At 36.6% G+C, this 21,786-nt stretch overlaps 1 protein-coding gene across 3 annotated transcripts in view; it reads right to left on the bottom strand.

The window, feature by feature from the left end:
- Window positions 1–378: 378 nt before the first annotated feature.
- Window positions 379–21,786, bottom strand: part of LOC102312415 (metabotropic glutamate receptor 4) — a 197,449-nt gene continuing 176,041 nt past the window's right edge. For 2 of the 3 annotated variants that reach the window (XM_005926232.3, XM_005926233.3), the window contains 4 exons: window positions 15,693–15,829; window positions 12,646–13,581; window positions 7,866–8,112; window positions 380–4,488 (listed from right to left, as the gene is read on the bottom strand). In XM_005926232.3, coding sequence (XP_005926294.1) covers window positions 4,439–4,488; window positions 7,866–8,112; window positions 12,646–13,581; window positions 15,693–15,829 — 1,370 coding nt within the window. In that variant the 3' untranslated portion in view covers window positions 380–4,438. Of the gene's footprint in view, window positions 4,489–7,085; window positions 7,132–7,865; window positions 8,113–12,645; window positions 13,582–15,692; window positions 15,830–21,786 lie in introns of all 3 variants that reach the window. The other variant, XM_005926234.3, reaches the window with a different exon arrangement.

Raw genomic sequence — 21,786 nt, 5'->3', positions numbered from 1 at the left:
ACATTTAATAGAATCAGAATTTAGACTGACTGAAATAAGGTTTTATCCCCATGTACTAATGTAGTTTTATTGCACTAATATAGGAAAAATGTTCACTTAGCTTCTTCCAAAAATAGCTGGTCAAGACATCCTCAAAAGAGGTCCTTACTTTGAGCACATTTCAGAGACTGTATTTTTTCATTTACCAGAATCAGATCAGAATCAGAAATGGGTTTATTGCCAAATGTTGAGCAGGTTTACAACATTAGGAAATTGCTGCGGTGCTTCAGTGCAAACATAGTGTCATAAATAGCACTTAAATAGTGTCATAAATAGCACTTAAATAGACATGAAAAAATAAAAGTAGAAATACCAAGAAATACCAAAAAGAAATACCACAGTATTTCTTTAACATAAGTATCTGTACATCTAGTTAAGTACAGAATATTTGTACTTTTGCCACCTCTGTCCTTGTGTAATGCCTGCATTAGCTCACAGAAACTGCATCAGTCACACAGAGTCCAACACATAGGCAACACTACATATAGCTATTTGGACACCCTGAAAATATTTGAGCAAAAATAAGCTACTATCAACTTTCTGACCACAAATGTAAACAAATAACAATAAAAAAAAAAGTTGATGTCATTCCTCCAGCACTGCACCACAGGGTCTACACTTACTGCATCTTATACATTTGTGTCTCCAGCACATTTAGAAAGAAGCAAGCACCTCAGCAATATTTAACGCTTTTCTCTTGGGTACAAAATGAAATACCCACTCACTGGTTAGAGCAGCCAAGTGGAAATATTAACGTGATATTTCAAATGAGAAACACCTTTTTATTTTCAGCATGTATTCCCCCAGTGGTCTCATGAGCAGTAGCCTATTCATTAATTTGAATACTGGAAATGTTAAAGCAGTTATAATATTGTTAATGGGGAAATATTCAAATGACTTGGCTTTTCTTAATTATTTGGATGAAATAAGCATTAGAAATGGAAAAAAAAACAAAAAAACCCAATTACAAATCTCTGCATCCTCGGTGAGTAGCATAAATGGTTGATAGCTAGAGATAACAGAGGTATAGAAATTATGCAGCAGTGCCGGATAATTTGAAAGCCATCATCTTACTTACAACAAACAAACGGGTAACACTTAAAATTAACTTAAAATTATATCTTTAAAATACTTTCTTCTTGCCTACGGTATACACTACTCTACAGAAGTCTCAAAACACTGCTTACTTCTTTATGTTTTGCCTCCAAGGACTCAGACTTTCTGTTAATGTTTAAAGTAGTCTTGAACAATAGTTTCCCAGCCTGTAGTTATTTGAACATTTTTCACAAGCTTTCAGTCTTGGCCTTTCTCAGTTCAGTTCAGTTCTCAGGGAGTTTTTCCTTCCCACTGTCGCCAAAGTGCTTGCACATAGGGGGTTATATGATTGTTGGGTTTTTTTCTGTATGTATTAATGTAGTCAGACTTTGATCGCTTGGAGAAAGGTTCCGTCAATTAACAGTTTGTGCAACTGCCTTGTGATTAGAAAGTGATTATCCACAGGTTGTTAGTGTTGGATTTACAACCTCTGTCCTATTTTTTACTATATTGTGACTGAACCATAAGTAGGCATTCATTTAATCTACAAGATAACAGAATACTCATAAAAATAATTTTAAATGTTGCTTTCTTTGCTAAGGAAATGCTCACTAAGAAGACACACCAACAACGTGTTAACAAAACAATCTTTTTATTAGAAATATCTTGTATAAAAATGAACATGCTCTACACAGCTTTTTTTTATTTTTATAGATAGTTCATAAATATCCAGGCACTGTAACTGTTTTTTTTCTCTTTTTTTAATAATTTGGTACATAAAGCAGACATGATCAATCAATTTTAATAACATACATTAACTTGCCATTTAATTTCAGTCAGCAATTACATATTCTATTTTGTAACACAGACAGTGTTTTAGAAAAATAAAAGTAGGTGGGGAGGGGGGTCGTGGCAAAAAAGCAGTAAAATGATCATATTCACAAACACAAACAATCCCACAAACAATACTTTATCAAATGAGAAAACAACATTTGCGCAACACCTTAGACTCGTTGAAGCTGAGAGCTGAGAGAATCATTGATCAAAATGCAAAATATTTGTAAGTTATAATCCTCTGCAGTAGTCTGGACTTTATGCCTTTCTCTCCAATTTTTCCACACGACTTTCTTATGGGTTTTGACATGCAACATACAATTTTTGCATTACTGAGGATAACATTTAATGAGACAAAAAATCCAGAAAATACTGTTATTAGTAATATTTTAGAGAATGGAAACAGTAATGGTGTTTACACATTTTAAATTGTACACTGAATTCATCCGTAATAATGTTTAAACTGAAGAACTGAAAGGTAATACTGGCAACACAAACATGATGAAAGAACCATGGAACATTTAGCAGAAGTAGTTTAATGGATATGAGGCACAGAATGAAGGCAGTGGCCCTTATTTATCAAGCAAGTATTCATACCTTTGATTTTTTTTTTTTTTTTTTATGTTCAGTACTGTGAAAACCAATTAATTAGTAGGCATGGAGCAGTGATGTATCACTGTAGAGATTTAAAGCGGTACTTAGAAACTCTTGATCACTAGGGGGCAGAAATACTTCAAAGTAAACCTGAGAAACTACCGGCTGGTTAACATTTAAACAAACAATTCTTTTTGCACATCCTTTATACACAAACAAAGAAGTGTATCCTGCTGGTGTCATGTTTATGGCCTTTTGTCTATATTTGGGTTTCCAGCAATTTCTGTGGAAAAAAAACAAGTGGGTCTTGTTAAACACAAAGTCAAATTGTTTGCTGGAAGCAAGAAATAATTAAGATAGCTGCCAAGTGGAAGGTGAACTTGCTACTACTTAGTACAGCATGGCTGTATCTTTTATTGATATATATAAAAATCAGACAATGGATTGAATGTTAATTTAAATTGTTACAGTATATGTTGAAACAATATATCATATTGCTAATTATGTTTGAACTTTTTGACCAGTTGTCTCAACTAAGCCAATACCTTTTCAAAATTGGTATTAACGCCGGCTAGCTACTTGAGCCTTGTTTTAAATCAAAAAAAATATTTTAAAAATATAATTTATCATTTCCACTTCAGGCATAAAATCCAAGACCCAGAAGAGGAATGCATTTTTTCCATAAAAATCTTTTACAAGCACACAGATTAGTCTTGTAGTGCATTTCTTCTGTCCCATTTATCATATGTTGTCAGGCTTTAATAACAATATGTCTGGCATGACAACAGCTTGTTGTTGTCTTTTTTTCTTTAAAAATCTACTATATCACAATGCCCTGCATTAAGGTACAGAGTATACAGTCTTTATTACAAGTCTTACAATCTTATTGAATTTTAATCAAAACTCTTTTAGGCTAAATTTGTCAATTACTTTCAACGCTGCAAGTGAAATTTTGACAGTCTTTCAAAAGGCTTCAATAGGTGCATGATAAATAAGAGCCCCTCAATCTCAGATGTTTACAGTCAAGTGTCCAAGTCCTGACTGATATTTATGGAATGTGATGTCAACCATAGAGCTATTGCATGGCAATTTGTGTTTGGTTTGTTTGACTTATTTTCGTTCAGCAGAGGGATACCCCAAAAATGACATCTCCACTGTGAATGACAACGATGACAAATGTTGCATTCCATAGACGTTGACAACACAGCACAGTACACGTGATGCTCCCATAAGCATGCTCTGGGACTGTACACTAGGATTGCCAAAACGGTGGTGTCCTCATTATTATGAAACTGTAAAAAAAAAAACTACTGGGGAGACCCACTGCTTTATTTTCATGTGTTTCAGATATATTTAGTTCATGTAGGAATACTGAGTGTACTGTCGTAAGGCATGTACAGTCTGAAGAGTACTGCAGCTTTCAACTCCAAATACACCTGTAACCAAAAATAACTACTACATTTTTTACACCACTTCATTTCATCAGCTGCATTTGATAAAAACAGAATGCTTTCCCCTGTTTTTACTGAAATGAGACAAACAATTCAGTATCAGAGAGAACTGAACTTGTGCTCTATACACTTCAGAAAAAATAAATAAAAATCTGTAGGCTCCAGGTGGTTCATTCAGCCTGCATCTGGAAACATCACTGATCAATGCTCAGGGTGGGAAGAGGAAAATTAACTGCCCAAGCTCCCTTACATCTCTTCTCTCCCTCCTACAAGCTACTAATTTATCATAAAATTTGCATCCAAGCCTTTACATGATTCCATAAAAAAAATATGACATCCTTTGGAGTGACAAATTCCCATCTTTCCACCCCAATCCTCTGATGTAGCAGCTTGAAAGTTCTCCAGTGTATCCCCAATATGCCCCCAGAATCAGGTGATTTCTCCTCAGGCAGGCCTTTTCTCCTCTTCCACGGCTCATCTCGGTCTTAGATGGCATGGTTACTGTAGCTTATGTATGTCTGCTTTGAGGCCAACACTGTAGTAATAGGGAAGAAGAAAGAAGGGTTAAAAATGCAATGGGTGAGATTCAAATAGGCAATCATAGTGTTGGAATTCTGATTTTTGTAAAGTTCTCCTTATGAACGACTCAAGTAAACAAGCACAAGTGAAACTAATTTTAATAGCTTGATGCTAATGTTAAATTATCTTAATGTCTCGCATGCTCACGTCTAAGATACAAAATAAACTGTTAGTGATGTGTAAAATGCACAAATTCAACAACATCTGTAATCACAGCCCATCTAATAAAAGCTGCAACCAACATAAATATATATCATAAAAGTATGATAAAAGAGGAACAGCTTGTTTTTATCTAAAGAGCTGTCCGTTTCTTCTTTTTTGGATGGTAATAAATGTTCCCTTGTTTATGGAGGATGTGCTGGTTTCTAAAGAAGAGGTTCTGTTCATTTTCTTATGGCGTATATAACGTTTGGGCTCATTTATCCAAATGATTAGTTACTGTTAATCTTTTGATTTCTTTTTTTATTAAAATAATAATAGTTTGAAAAATATTTAGTAAAATTACTTTTATATTAAAAAGTAATATCTGTTAAATGTAAAAGGAATCCTCATCTAAAATCCTTTAAACCTCCAAATGACATTATTAGATCTAGTCTAAAAATCCAAAAAATATATAATGTACATATGACGTGAAATGGAATTATCCTCACATTTTACAGGTATATTATTTATTTTTGGTAACAGTATTCATTTAATGTATTAATTTGTATTATCATTTCTTTCAACAGAGTTTATCATGTCACCTTTCTCAACACAGCAGACACTGTAGTTTGAATGCATCATGGAATCTGTGATTTTCATTGGTATTACATTGGTATTGATATGTCATATTACTCTTTCATTGTTCACTTTTGATGCCATGTGCTTTATTTTTAGAGTTGACCACCACAAATACTCATCTTGGTTTAGGCAGGAAAACTGTTTTGTTAGAATTTGGGTTAAAATACTACAGCAGCTTTTTTTTTTTTTTTTTTTTTTTTTTCTCAATGCTTTGTTGTTAGTTTGGCATGGGTGCCTTGAGGAGTCACGAAAACATCTGTGGTGCCAGTATAAAACCATCTTCCAACGCTGACAGTAAATAAAAATGTAACAATTCCTGCCTGTGTATACATACAGATGCATCATATTTACATGTTTTCCTCTTGTTTTCCCATGAGATAAGTCTGCCTGGTAATATTGCAGACATTTTAAAAACATAGTATCATAAGATTTGACAGCAATGCAAAATTATTCAGAGTCACTTGAGTTTTGCACTCATATGTACCTGGTTCTACAGCATAGTAAAATCAGGAAAACTCTATTTTTTTAGATTATACTATTAAATTGCAATTCCAAAATACAAACTACTAAACTACCAAGCAGTTCACAGCAGTAGCATAAAATACGGGAGTAACCATTCAAATGCAAGTATTTTAGTGCATGCAACGACCTGTGGTTTCTATGTGCATCAAGCAAAGCATGCAGCAGTCAATGTATTACCATTCTTAACTGTGGTGTTTTACATGTAAAATACAATTAAGGCAATATGTGATCTGTCCCGGCCGTATAGCTTTTGCTATCAAAGTTTGATAATGGTTCTAATTATTCTTTTCATTGTTTGTGGAAATTTGTGAGCTGTGAATGAAGCACATAAGTCAGATGACCAGAGGGCAGACCACAGCAATCATAACAAACCCAAACCACTGGTCAAATGTGACTGTCATACATACAGTACCTAGGAGTATGTGTGCAGTCATGCTTGTCTGCACACATATGTCTGTGCAAATGTGGGTGTATGTGTAATTTTTAAAAGTAAAACTGTCCTCAGCGAGCATGCTCTGTGGTGGTAATCACACTACCAATCTGCCAATCTGCCTACAGCAGCCTTGGCTGATTGAATATGTCAGAAGGGATGAATCCAATCAGAAGACGGCTGAAAGCCAGAGTAGGGGCAAAAGTGCTGCAGAGGAGAGATGTGCAATGGTAAACGCTTCTGGTATATTTGTCAGGGCCATACTGGGTGGGTGAATGGGGGCGGTATTCTTGCCATTTCATCCAAAGCATATCTTCCAAGAAAAGCATTGATAAATGAACCTTATTTGAATATTTATATGCTGCGAGGCCAAGATAAAGAATAGATGGTCCAGAAAGAATTGGAGCTGGCAGACCCATCTGTCTTTTCCTGTTCACTCTTATTGTTGTTGTTGTCCCATTACCACAAATTCCTTCTTTTGTCAACAGGGAAACAAATTACAGGGGACACATGGCTATCGCTTGTCTCCTCTCCGGCAGAGGGTTGTCATCTTCTCACATTAACAGGCTTTACCATGCTGATTGGCCATTTTACAGCACCACACACCAATATTGTTTATCCAAGTTAATATCCCTTGGTCCAGGGTGGATTTGTGACTGTGTGATTAATGCTTTATGTCATTCAGGGTGCTGAATTTTAGCAGGGATGCTTTTTTGCATTGTGTAGGCAGGCACAGGTGTTGTGGTGAACATTAGCAGAAATTAACAGGAAAAAGTGCTCACGGATGACAGAAGAGCAAAGTTATTTTCTAATCAGGTTACCTGAGAGTCTAAAGTCCCTCACAAGGCTCCCCTCCCTCAACACAATCTGACACATAAGCACAAAGAGCAGTTGTTAGATTCACAGTTTAAACCAGAGGTTAAGTCTCAGCACTTATAAATGGGTTCTGTAATTGGATAAGATACTGTAACAATTCCCTTTCAAGATAGGAAGAAAACATACACATAAGTGTAAGTTGTCTTTTTTTTTAGTCCGGATATATATCATGGTATATTGTTCAGCTTGTCAGAGTAAAAAATCAGTACCTTAAGTAATCACAACATGTGGGGGTGCTTGACTGGATTTATTCCTGCCCCCACACAGGCACTGCCCGTTCATACAATTTGTCTTGGTGAGTGAAATATCCTCATCTCCAACACTGAGTTATCCTTGCTTTTATCCCTTTCAGAATAGTATGGGCCCCCTGCCACACCTTCTGACTGGCAAATCCAGTATCAATATAGTTTTTGAAAATTAAACTATTTTGCTATTGCATACAGTAAAATTAAAAAATAATCCTTCAAATAGAGAAAATTAACTTCCAGTCTTTTTTGAAGGGAACACTTAACTACTACGTCACTTATGTGCAAGTGAGAAGCTAATGTGACACAACCCCTATCACTTCTAATTATTCCCATCGTTCTTTTTGTCATCTGTTAAAGAAAAATGTAATCTTCACTTAAAAGGAGTTCATTATTTTCTGCATACAGAGTGCATTAACAGATGCTGGTTGACCTGTCTTTCCTTTGTTGCATGGATGGATGTCATCGTGTGATACCAACCTTGTGTTTCAAGACTTTCACAAAGTTCAGATTTGGCCTCTCCGTTGGGCCTCAGGCCACCTTTAGGGTTGAACTTGTTGGACATGGTGGCTGCAGTGACCACAGCCTTTAGACTGCGTTTGCGCTTGGGTACGTTCTGCTCTGGATGGAAAAGAACCACGTAGACTTTGGGCATGTAGAGCATACCCAGAGAGACCGATGCACTGAGGCTTATAGAGATGGTTAGGGTTGTAGTCTGGATGTACATCTGTATTATAAAAGAGATAATAGAGACAAAATAATAATTTTTTTTGGAAGCACTGTGTCATGGAAAGAAATGCGATAGTCTCAAATTAAACTGCGTACATAACAAGACCGAGTGTTGCTCAGAGCCTTCCCAGTTCAAGCTACAGAATGAAGTCACTCTCCTTTAGCTAAAAGGAAGTTTAGTGGACGATATTTCTGTTTCACATCTTATATAGCAAATTGTGATGGAACACAGGAACATTTATGTAAACTGGTGACTCCTGACTTCTACCGTCATTTCAGGGTTTGTTTATTTTATGATATGCATATTAAAAAAAAGCCCCCCTGATGCATAGATGTTTTTACCCTGAGGTTTTAGACAACATCATTGTGTTTTCTGAAGCCAGTGACAGCTGCTACTCACAGCTGGGTAGCAGATACATAGCTATAGGCAACAACTGGGGAGTGGAAAGAAACAGCCTACAGCATAATAAAAAGGCCTATATCATAAATTTTTCATTTATGATAATCACCCTAGAACTCATACACAGTACATCTCTAATTTGTTACTGTAGAGAATGTGACGAGTCAGGGCAGATGTTAGTAGGTAGACAACATTTGGCATTGATTAATTTTTATGACATGCTTTAAATTTCTGTTTAAGGTGCAAAACCAGTGCAAAATATGAAAATACAGTGTCCTGGATTTAAATGTTAGTTTCATGAATTTAACAAAGAAACTGTGATCCAACTTCATCTTTTTCCCAATATCATTGCGTGAAAACCTTAATTGAATAAAGGGGAAGTAGAGAACAGCTTACTTTGCCTCTCTAAAGTTGATGAACACAAGGCAGTAAGTGTACAGTGAAACACAGCTGAGAAACATCCTTCAAAGAGATTTGCCCAAGGTTTTGTTTGACATTACATTTGCAGACATCACAAATGACTGAGCTGTTTGACATGGGAATAGCCAAAAGGGCTCTTGTCAACAGTTATAGATGATGTTTCCCAACATACAGTTGTGACATTCTCCAATCAGCCATAACATTAAAACCTCTGGCCTTATATCCACTAGATCCCTCTCATGCTGCCAAAATAACTGAACAATTGAGGCATAGTCCACAAGACCCCTGAAAATGTCCCGTGGTATCTGGCACTAAGACATTAGTAGCAGTCTTTAAGCTCTGTAAGTTTGTGATGTGGGGCCTGAATGAATCACACTTCCTTTTTTTTATTGTAGGGGTTTTGGTGTTATTCTTTTTTTTAGTTATTCTTATGTTATTTGTTCTGTACTTGTATTAGATTATATTAATATATTGTGTAAATGTTATTAATATCAATTTAATAATGTAGTAAACCAAGAAAAGAGGTGGCTCAGAGATTTTAGGGTGTTTTCCTATGGGCTACAGCCACCCCTGTGTAGTGGGCGCATTGCTTAATGTCGCTCTCTTTGTATGGTTTCTTTAGGAAAAGAAAATTACTCTGAAAATCTGGACTGCCCTTGCAATTTATTTCATCTCCATAAACCTCGAAACATATGGTTGCTAAAAAAAAATGGTTTTCACACCTTGAAAACCCTTGAGAGACCCAGTTGTCCAGTCATCAGAGTTGTGTCAAAGGGCTTTACACTCATCCAGTTCTTCTGCTCACAACCTTTTTCTTACAGAATTTTAACTAGTCCAATGGCCATCAGTACAACTAGATGTCAGTGTTGTAGCACAAGACAAAAATAACATTGGAAGTTACAAGGTGGTTTGTGTAGCATCGATGAGTGTTTTGTTTGGATTCTATAGGTATTATATTGTAGAGTGTTCAGTTAGTTCAAGTGGAAAGGCAATGCCATGTCATGTTGATGTAAAAAAAAAAAGTAGAGAAGCTCTGTTGAAATTAAGCTGCCTAAAACCATGTCAGAAAAAAAGATGTCAGTGGAAGATGGAGGTGACAGAGCTTTGTGCTCCATCATTACTGCAAACAGCACACGAGCATTCCCTGGTGATAGAGGGGGATTGTTGTAATCTCCTGAGAAGATTACACATGGCCTAGGGTGAGTTTGGAACCCTAGCCCTCTAGAGTACAGAGTGGAGTTACTCTGTGAGGGCAGCCAAGACCCTTGTCCACTTCTATCAGCCTTTATGACATAAATTTTCCCTGATGTGCCGAAATGGTTACCAATCTTCACCATTGTCACAGTGAAAGAACAGGACCAGACATAGAAAGTATTATGAACTTTCATTGAAGTCAGATTGCTCCTTTTTGTTTTTATGCATTCCTTGTCCAGAGGTAACCCTACCTATTTGTGACCCATGTGAACACAATCACTGGATCACACTCCCACAAAGTTGCCAAGCCTTGGTAAAGTGTTCAGGCTTTTTGGTTTAGTTATATATTTATTTTTCTAGACTTTCGTGAAATCAACTAAAATGATTTTTAACAAAAAAACTCTCCAGACTCCAAATACACAGACAATACCCACTGCTACTACTTCAGATAGGCCATCCATCTGCTGTGGTGACTCCTTGTGAATAAGGGAGCAGCCTAAAGAAGCTTTTACCTTCTTGAAAAATGCTCTTAATCAGCAGACTTCCAGAATTCTGGCTGAGAAACTCTGTCATTTGAAACATGCAGCTCTATGGCCTTTTCATCCCAAACCATATTCTAACTTAGGTTGTTTCCCACCAGCCTTTGTGTTTAAGACTTTAGGCTTTGACTGTGAATATATCAAATTTAATGTTTTAATATGTCTGGTCTAATACTTATTCTTTTATGACAGGCCCATCCAGCGACAGCTTTGAGGGCTCCATTGTCTGCCGGTAGTAGCAGCTATACCAGGACAAAGCTGGATGGCAAGCCTCTTCTCTCATGAATAGGGAAAATACATACTGACACATAATGAAAGGAACAGACTTGTTTCATGGCAGACATTTTGACGTCATTTTGAATCTCAGTAGGGAAAGCATAGGTGTGATAAAGATGGCTTAGTTCAGTGTAAAGAGCCAGCATAAGCACTTTCAGTGGAATTATACCACCTAAGTCCAATGCAGCGATCATTACCGGATCTAAACTGTGACAAGTTAAGATTTCAGCTGCTCTCTTCCTTAGAGATAACTGTGCTGTTACTAAGGCACTTTTTGTTGCTCTCTCCTTGTGTTCATTTAAAAATAATGAAATTAAGAGCAGCATTATTCAACAAATCTTCCTATTACATAATATAAAAAATTGTAGGGTGAAGCTACAGCTGATAATGTATTTATGTAAAGTGAGAATCAGTTATAAATTTATATATAATGGGTGTAATTAGAATAATATTCGCTGAATAAATAAAACATAGTTCATCTGTTGATCACTGTTAAAGTGAATGGCTGGCAAATACAACAATGTATGTGAAGGGCCTTTTTCATCAGTCGTCATAGTTTGTGATGCTTTTTTGTTTTGTTTTTTTACTATTAGACTGTCCAAAGATTTAGCTTGCGGTGTAAATTATATATGACCTTCAGTCGTAGAACATGCCTTTGATTTGTATATGTGCCAGTTCAATTTAATTAAAACCCCTAATACAGAGAATAATTTCTCCTATCGTTTCATCCACCTGCTTTTCACTGTTGGACATACAAATGAAGGCCAGAAGTGATTTTCACCTTCGCTGCCTCATCAGTGGCTGTGTTTACGTTCATGAATTACCATAGCAAATGGCAGCAAGCATGTTCACGAAAAAACTGCTATCCATTGTAAGACAACCATATATTTCTTTTTTTCAAACTAAGGAGCTTTGTTTCCAAAAAACTCCAGATGTTACTATCAAAATATTGGTAGCCAATGTTCATGCAAATTTATCCCCACCTTTTTATGATATTAACAACCCAAAGGCTGCTATTATGGCTATAGTACTACAATATTGAAGCTTCTGGTGCAGTTGGTGGTTTGACTTTTCCACTCTCTGCTTTTTAGATGTACATCTGTGCTGTGCAACCTCAAAATTAGCACTTGTAAGAGCTAATTTGCGATTCACTTTCAACTGACAAGCAACATCAACAGCCACAGTAATTTTATGCTACTTCTCAAACATGCGTTCTCTATTTCTGTGTGCATGAATGTGCAGTGATTGATTCAGCTTCACTGGGTGCAAATACTGAGTAGTCAAACACACATAGAAAGACAATTAAAGAAAACATATCCAAGCAAACTTGAGGTGAATGAATTATTCTCACAAGCCCACTTTAAAAGTCTTGTAATCCCACAGTGGAGCACAAAGCCCATCAGCTCATGATGAATAGCTCCACATATACAGACACAAGGAGCTGATGCTTTACAACAAACAGTTTGAGTGGCCATTTTCTTCATAATAAAAAGCACAGGAAATATAAAAGAACTACAAATGGAAAACTGACATGTAAACATGCACAAGTGAATTCACTAGACTATTGTAGCCTTAAATAGAGAACTGCTGTTGAAAGCATACAGACTACACTGGCATCATACCATTCTAAACCAGTTACACAACTGGGACAAATTCAATTTGTGACCTTACTCTTCTAGCAAATTTTAAATTTGATATTTACCTTTTCCGCTGATTGTGAGGTCCCGAAGAAGATAGGGATAAAGGCAAGCCACACAATGCAGGTGGTGTACATTGTGAAGCCGATAGGCTTGGCCTCATTGAATGTCTCTGGAACCCCTCTAGTCTTGATGGCGTAAACTGTGCAGGTGACCATCAAAAGCATGCTATAACCCAGCAGACAGATGAGAGACAGGTCTGATATATCACATTTCAAAACGCCACGGGCCATGTCGGGATTTGCTGTGCGCTGGTCTACATAGTCTATGATGGCTTGTGATGGGTCAACACCAAACCAGATGCACACTCCAAGGAGCTGCACTGATATCAGACTAAATGTGATAACTAACTGCGAGGCTGGGGAGATAAATCGAGGGGCACTGACCGACATCTTGCCCTGCTCAAAAATCCTGTAGATCCTATTTGTCTTGGTAAGCAGTGCTGCATAGCTTATACTCATACCCAGACCAAGGAAAATCCTTCGCAGTGAGCATACGAACACATCAGGAGCAGAGATCATAAGGAATGTTGTAGCATAGCACAGAAAGATACCTGTCAGCAACACATAGCTAAGCTCTCGACCAGATGCCTTAACAATTGGTGTATCATTGTAACGCACAAAGGTTACAACCACTAACAGAGTGGCCATAATCCCAAAGACTGCAATGAGGACTGGTATCACAGCCCATGGTGAGCTCCACTCTAGCTTGACAATGGGAATGGGAACGCAGCCAGTGTGGTTGTCATTGGGACGCAAATCAAAGCGGCACATCTTGCAGGTGTAATTGTCTGCCTGATACTGATAACCATCACAATTCTCGCAGTGCCAACAACAAGGAATTCCCTTCACTGTCTTCTTGCGCTGCCCAGGGCGACAGGGTTGACTGCATATAGAGGAAGGGACTTCTTGTGTTTCACCAGGCCACTGCATGTCATTAGTCTAGATGGAAATGTAAAAGAAAAAAAGAGCTTTAGTAACTCTGTCTACACAAAACATTTTTTCACATTTGTGTGTGTTTTTTAATCTATTTCCTATCGATATACTTGGCTTTTTCAAATGTAGTAGACGCAGAATATGCCTAAGTATTGTGTATTTTATTGACATAATTTACTATATCTTCCTATATTTTAATCATATAATTGTAAATATTTTCAGTTATTCATTATAGTACAATTGAAAGTACATTAAAAAGGTTATTATTGAAAGAATATTGACAATATTTACTAATAAAAAAATTAAGATATTAAGACACTTACTACATGATATATGAGTTACATTGAGGCTATTATTTATAGTTATTAGCATGGTTTCATTGGATCGAAGTTAAGTTTTATTAACTTAAATGGGTGTGGAAATGGACAGGAAAGTTTAATTCAAACACCCAAATAGTTAAATGATTGTTCTGACATTTCAAAAAGTATGGTATTTCTTATTCTTCTTAGAGCTCTCAGCTACTGATGTTGGTTAGCTGGTGTTGTGTGTACTGCCATAACTCAGCTTCTTGATGTCTATAATAATCCAAAATCCTATCTACAGTATGCATGTAAACAAAATAAGAACACATAGAGGGAGACTTACGAATCATTCATAGCAAAACATGATGGATACATGTTTTTCCTCAGAGGGTTTGGCATTTAAAATATAGTAGTTTTGATACTTAAATATTGAGAAACTGCAGATTCTGTGCACTATGTATACATTAAAAAGGATGTGTTTAGTTATTTATGTTAAGGCCCCAGTCACATAGGCCTAGAGACCAGTTACTACAGAAACTTTCCATCAGTAGGTATTTGCTGTTGATGGGAAGTGATTGCTGGCTATTGCCAGATGAAATTTTTCACATAGAGGACACCAAAAAACCTTCTTGTGATTGCTTCTGGAAGTCGCCTATAGTTTGCATGGAAGAGATTCACTAACTACTGAAGAGACTCAGATCACTGAATAGTAGTGAAAATTAAAAAGTATGATGCAATCAAAAAAGGGAGACATTGGAAAAAAAAAAGTGCCCTTTTCCTTTCCTTCAAAATAAAATTCACAACTTTTACTCTGAAGGTGCCGAAAGCAACACATTTCAAAAGGTGCAACTTTTACTCTGAAAGCTAATGGGTTCTGGTTTGAATTAAAGCACCAGTATTCCATCCATTTTGCGGTCGCTTCATGTGAAACTGCTATATGGTGACACATTTAAGGTGCAGGTATCCACTGCAGTATTCTTCTGAAAGATAGATGTTGCCATTCAGGCAATATCGCCACATCAGCGCTGATACGGGGAAACCAGAAGGAAAGATTTGAAAAAACAGAGTGGGGATTTTTTTTTTTTTTTTTTAAAGCTTTCCACAAAGACACATGATTTCAAACTGTTGCAGCAACATCTTCCAATTTATAACCTCTATAATCTTTAGGTTATGTGCTAATATATTATTAAAATGGCGGTTAAAAAAAAAAAAAGATGTGATTGCACACTTATGTTTTCAACCCAGCTGCTGCGGCACCGGTCCAACGCACCAGGTTACAAAAATAGAGAAATGAACGATTGTTCAAAGCTAAAAATTATGTCACATCTGTTGGTGTGCACTGCCATTGTGGTGTCGCTTGGACCAGCAGTGTGACTTGGTATACAGTTAGCATAAAAGTGTCTTATACACCACAGTTTCAGTACAGTTTAGCAAGTAGTGGGTGGGTGTTTGTGGACAAATTAAAATCTTCCATGAACACTACAGGTGACCAAGGCAATTTTCTATCAACCAAACCAATCATATGGAGGTTTTTAGCATATCACATATAACTTTGAAGTCAACTGCCAGCAAGCACTTGCAAACAGTGTTCACAATGTGGAATTTTGTTTCAGTTTCTCAGTCTGTCCAGTAGTTGAAACAAGTGATTATAGTTTCAAAGCCATGTGTTTTTTGTTTTTTTTAACTTCAACTTTAAAAATTGAACTTTAATGTTAACTCATACTTTGTGGAACTTTTTAAAAGTTCAATTATTAATGAACATTAGAAGAAAGCATACGATATTTCAGACATACCTAACAGTTTAAAAATACATACGTCTAGGTGGAGTTGATCTGTCCAGTGACCAATGATTTTGTATTCTGTGGTGTTTTTTGTTATCTGGTATTGGTAGATTTCATAACGACCAGGAGCATCTCCATTCTCATTGAAGACCACAGGGGTGCCAGCAATTCCTAAAGAACATAAAGGCAAAAAAAGCAGTGTAGTTATTTTGTTTTAAAGAGGATACTGTTAAAGCTGAAATCCAGTGTTGAACATTGCCATAAAAATTCAAGGTTTGATTTTCATGCCCTGAAATTAAATGAGGTTGCAAGGGGAACTTCAACTTTCTGCTGCTATAGTGTTAATGACGGCAGCAAAATAGATGTTGACAGGCATGTTCTCCAGGTCCTCTGAGAAGGGCCAGGGCTGCTGTCTGTTCATATTCCTGTATCATTTCACACTCTTTCATTCTGCTTATTGCCCCATTGAGTGTTATCCACTAGGTCCCCACTCAGAGTGCTAACGAATGACAGCACTGATTTTGATTACCACTTTGAGGTCTCTCTCGTGTCCCTGCTTTTCTTTCCGAGCCAACCTACAATCCCCTCTTGAGCTTCAACTTGTTATAAAATTGTGTTTTAAGGAGTTGAAGATTTACAGAATTAGTGATGAGAGCCCGCCACCTCACTTATGAATGAACCAATAATGGTATCTCAGTTTGGCTGTTTGGTATACCATATTTGTTTTTTGTCATTTAATGAAATCTGACACTAGTCAGAAATTCTTTAACATATAACATAAAAATCATGCAGACGCTTGACAGTGTTTTCCAGCACTAGCGGGAGTTTATCATGTTCCACAAGTATTGACTGTACTGTCCTCTGTGATAACCAAAAAGGGAATTGTTTGTTTGAGTGTTTTGTTCTTTTTTAATAGGTCACACTATTGATTGTTGATTGTTGTTTGAACCTGTGAGCCAGATTTGGAAACCTGTGAGTCAAGCCTTTAGACCAGATGTATTCTCTCCACCAGTGCAGATTTGTGTTTGTCAGAGGTCTCATCAAAATCCATAGAACGTAATTGCATTAGTGTCATCCTGGTGTATCAACCAGAGAGCATGTCTGAGACAACAGCAGGCAGTAATTGCAATTATGAAGATTTTCTTGCTCACCTCAGCAATAGAAGAAATTTGAGTAGGATGTGTATTTCCACTAATTTGATTGCCTTAATCAATTAGTTTCACATCTTGGGAGATCTACATTTTGAGGAAACTGAAGACTGAGTCTAAGTGTTTCTTACTAACATGGAAATCAAATGGATAATACATTAATGCATGGGCATGATTAACAAGTACTCACATTGCAGGTCATTTGAAATGTGGGCAGTATCCAAATATTTGACCATTCCAATATTCTTTTGTTGCGTCACTATGACGTTTGCATTTTTGGCATTAAATGCTTGGCGTCGTTGATGCCATCTTAGTGAACTTTATTTCTTGCTTCATCTTTTTTTAAATCACATTACAAAAAATCTAAGGACAGTACTGCTTTCCAGTTGCATGGCTTTCTGTACTGCAAGAACTGACGCTACAGTTCCCAGACCACCTTTCCATGGTTATTATCGAATCAATTTGCCAGATTTAGGGCCCCAAGGTGTTGCTGATCAGCTTTTCAGTATTTACTCTTCAGCTTTTATTGTCTTTTATGACATTGGGCTCAAGAATAATGTAGTCTTTCAAATAGTATCAGACCATCACAGTTTGGTGTTTTGCTTAAGATCTGTTATTATGGTATATACACACACTGCAAGCTTAAATTTGTTATATTTGAACATTTTTAAGAATACGATCCAGATCAACACTACATATGATTTGCTCCACATCTACAGTATGTTTTGTGAAATTTGTCATGCTAGTGTTGGTGTATTCTGGCTAATAAACAAACAGAAAAATGAGCAGTCTAAGCATACATCAGTGAAGTTTAAAATTCCCTCCATACCACGCATGAACGTCAGTCCTGGATTCAGAGTAATATATTACTGTTTGTGATATTTTCTGGAATATATAAAGATATAAAATTTCCCAAGTTTTTGTATTTTAACTTGATATGTCGCTCTGAAGATATGAGACATGCTTTATCTGACAAGTGATAAAAAAATCCTCCCATAAACTTCTGCATAACCCTATTTGCACCGACTAAACCTCCTAACAAATAGCATTTTGGTCAGGAATATCGACAGAGAGTCACTTCTCTTAATCTTTTGCTTTTAACATTCTGTTGTATTGTAACCAGAAGGTAGCTGTTCGGCCCTAGTGTATATGAAAATTTGACCTTTTCACCTTTGTGTTATTTGTTTATTTATTTGATTTTGTTACTCCACTGTTGACTTCCAGACCCTTGATACCATTGTCTCTGTTTAACACCGACATGTAAATAATACCCTCCACTGACTGTTGTGCCCTCCCATCCTCTTATGTGTCAGTGTAAATGCAATACCTGTTGACTGCTTTTGGGTTATCTTTTCTTCCCAGACCCACTCTCTGGGCTGTTAATAGACACACCACCACAGGAGACCGTAAGAAACAGAACTTGGAGTAATTCCTTTGACAATTTGAAACATACTGTATAAATAGCTATGTTGAAACCCCAGACTAAAAGACAAATATTTAATTATGACATTGTTAATATTACTTACCTACTATCAGATTTATGGGCTGCAAGGTTTACTTTATAACGCTAAACGGAAAAATAGTATTAAACAGAATTAAGTTTGGACTTTTTCTTAAATCTAACCAATATCAATTTATTTCACTTTATAATAGATAATAATCATGGATCAAAAAGTATCAATTTCATGTACAATATTTGTAAAGTTTTGGGTAGCCTTTAGTCAGCATGTATGTCTATAGAAAATTCCCATAATACACAGGGATCACATGGATGCTGACATTGTTCAGAGCTTTTAGTCTCCGATTCTGTGAACTGAAAGACTCTTAAAAGCAAAGCGAGCTAGGCAGGATTCCGGTAATGTGAAGCATTGATTTTCTAGCCATCGCTGTTGAAAATCCGATGGCTTCAGTGCTGACAAACCTTCCAGTAACATAAAACCATGAATAAAATAATGCATAAAGATTTGAAGAACACTAATTTTGTACTCCACATCTATACATATAGCATTGCTGATTAAAGTTTTATGGTGCTATGAGGATTGATCTTTTAGAACTAACCAAAGATGACTCCTGGATACAAATCTAAACAATGTCTTTACCTATTCCATTTGTTTAATTTTGCACAAATATGGACTGACCTCCTTGCACAGTAATAAGCACACTCACAAACACTTTTGACATAGACAAATTTCCTGAGTTCTGCAGTGTTTCCTTTCAGTGTCCATCAGGGATGAAAACTGAAAGCTGCAAACACAAGAGTCAAATTAAACTTTACTATCCTTGACAAGAACGAATGAGTTCATGTTTGCTTAAGTCAAACAGACACAAAATTTAGGCCCTGACTAATCACTGGACAGTTGGATGCCTGTCTGCTATATCATATAATTTTGTCATCTGTTTTACAGATGGAGCAGATTGTTGGTCTTTTATAACTGCTCTTTGCTACTGTATTTACAGTAGGAGGCTAAGAGGGTGTTTTGTGTTTAAAATCCTTACTTTGTACTTGGTTGAGTCAAGAAAAGGTTGTTAAAAGCAAATAATGGTTGTCTGTAGGAAATGAAAAAACAAACCAAGGACTTACATTTTTAATTCCTTTCTTTGGGGAATTTGGAGGCCAGGTTAACACCTTGAACTCTTTTTCATTTTTCTGAAACAATTCCTGAACAATTTTGCAGTATGGCAAATTCCATTACAAACAGACAACTACCATCAGAGAACACCTATGTAGTTATTAGGTAAAAAATAACATAATGCATGGAAGGGAATGTGGCAAATCAGGAGACAGGTACAGCGAAAGGTCATACACTTGAAATTAAGGCTGGAATACTGTACCATTTAGAGCACAAAAACAATTGAGCAGCTACGACAAAAATACACTTGCCGGCCACTTTATTAAGTACACCCACCCAACTGCTTGTCAATGCGAATATCTAATAACCCAATTGCATAGCAGCAACTCATTGCATTTAGACATGCTCAAAATGAACTGCTGAAGTTAAAACTCATCATAAGAATGGGAAAGAAAGATTATTTTGACTGGAGCTTGGACTCACAGCCTGGGTATTTCAGGAAATGCTCATCTACTGTGATCTTTCTGCACAACAAATTCTACAATAAAGATTATGGTCTGAAAATCATCTAGTAAAGGGAATTGTTCTGCTGTCGACAGATGTGAACAGAATGAGTAGAAGAGAATGCCTTTAAACTTAGATTCTTCTTTACTTTGATTTGCATCATCAGTTTACAGTGGTACATTATTTTTAGTTTACTATACATGGCATCCTTTATCTATTTTCCATTATCTAGGAATTCTCTGTGCGAAATACCTCACTGATATCTGCTTTGATAGGATAGAAAGACAAAATGAACTTAAATAACTACTTGTTACAATCAATGTAGGTGGAAGAGCATCTCTGAGAACACAACACATCAAAGCTTGAAGGATTAAAGCCGCAGAAGACCACACTAGATGTTACTTATGTCAGCTGTGAACAGGAAACAGAGCTCAGCAACAGGACATTGGAAAAATGTTGCGTTGACTGATGAGTTTCAGTTTTTGCTGCAACATTTGAATGGTAGGGTGTAAACAATGTGAAAGCATACTTTGTATCAACTGTATGTTTTGGTTGTTCTGGTAGAATGTTGTGTGTTATATTTTCGTAATACATTTTAGTACTAAAATAGTAGTAGTAAAGATTAAAGAAAGCCCTGAGTAGTGTTTCTGACAATGTTTATGACCACAGTGTACCTATCTTCTGACTGGCTTTTCCAGCGAGATAATGTGCATGTCACAAAGCTCAAATCATCTTAAACGGGTTTCTTGAACATGACAGTGAAGTCTCTAATTTCCAAATCGCCTTTGGGGTGAGGTGGAATGGTAAATTCATGTCATAAATGTGAAAAATATTGTGTCAAAATAGAACAAAATCTCACACTATTTTGATTCTATGCCATGAACAATTAAAGCAGTTCTGAAGGTAAAAGAAGTCAAATTCTCTAGTAAGTGATTTTGCTGATGTGACACAGGTGCTCTTGACAATTGGTGAGAAAATAAATAATGGGTTGAGGTAAAAATGATTTGGTATATGTGGTCGGCAACAATATTTATGTAATCCACATGCCTCATGCCACATGCCAGGACCCAGAGTTTACCAGAAGGAGATTATCCAGAATATCACACTGCCACAGTCAGCTTACCTTTTTTGCAGTGCATCCTACAGCTATCTCTTGCCCAAGGTTTTCATTAAAAGTTTATGGTGTGCAATAGTCCCAGCCTTTCCAGCCTTTATCATTTATTGAATCTTGGGTGCTCATGACCCTGTAGCCAGTTGGACTTATTTTTAAAGGTAGTTGCCAAACTTGGTACTTCCAAGATAAGGAAAACCTAAGAATATCTTTATCTAGCTTTTAGAATCAGGTCCTTGTCAGTGCTGTTCAGATATTTATGCTTGCTCATTTTTTTCTTCTTCCAACACATTAACTTAAAAAATGCGTATTTATTCCCCACCCCTTGAGAGGAATTATTTATAAGACGCGGCAGTGTTGTTTACTTCATTTGTAAGTGATTGAAATGTGTAACTGAACTGTGTAATTCCTACAGCCACTAGAGGTCTATGTGAATTGAATGTAAGCATTTTATGTGTGAAAGCATCCCGCTTATAAACACTAAGAGTAGGATTCATCGAAGCTACTGGCCAAGCTCCAGACAGATACGTTAGCAACTGACGTCTGGATTCCAAAGAAGTGGAGCAGATGTCTTTTGCTTCATCGACAACTTTCTTAATTGTGTAATTTACTGTATATTATTCTTGTCACATACTTAGCTGTAGAATGATTATCCCTGACCAAAAGATCCCACTCTATAATTGTCATAGAAATAAATGTGTCCATTACTATATAATTATCTGTGAGGGTGGAGCAGGTGGAGACTGTGTCAGACCACTCATGTTGCATTCTGCTTGATTGCATGGCCCTCTTCTC

This window comes from Haplochromis burtoni, unplaced genomic scaffold, assembly GCF_018398535.1.
Source record: "Haplochromis burtoni strain Fernald_Lab_line unplaced genomic scaffold, NCSU_Asbu1 Contig_91, whole genome shotgun sequence".
Lineage (NCBI taxonomy): Eukaryota > Metazoa > Chordata > Actinopteri > Cichliformes > Cichlidae > Haplochromis > Haplochromis burtoni.
Note: the sequence above shows the minus strand (reverse complement) of the source record. Positions and strands in the feature narration are given on the sequence as shown.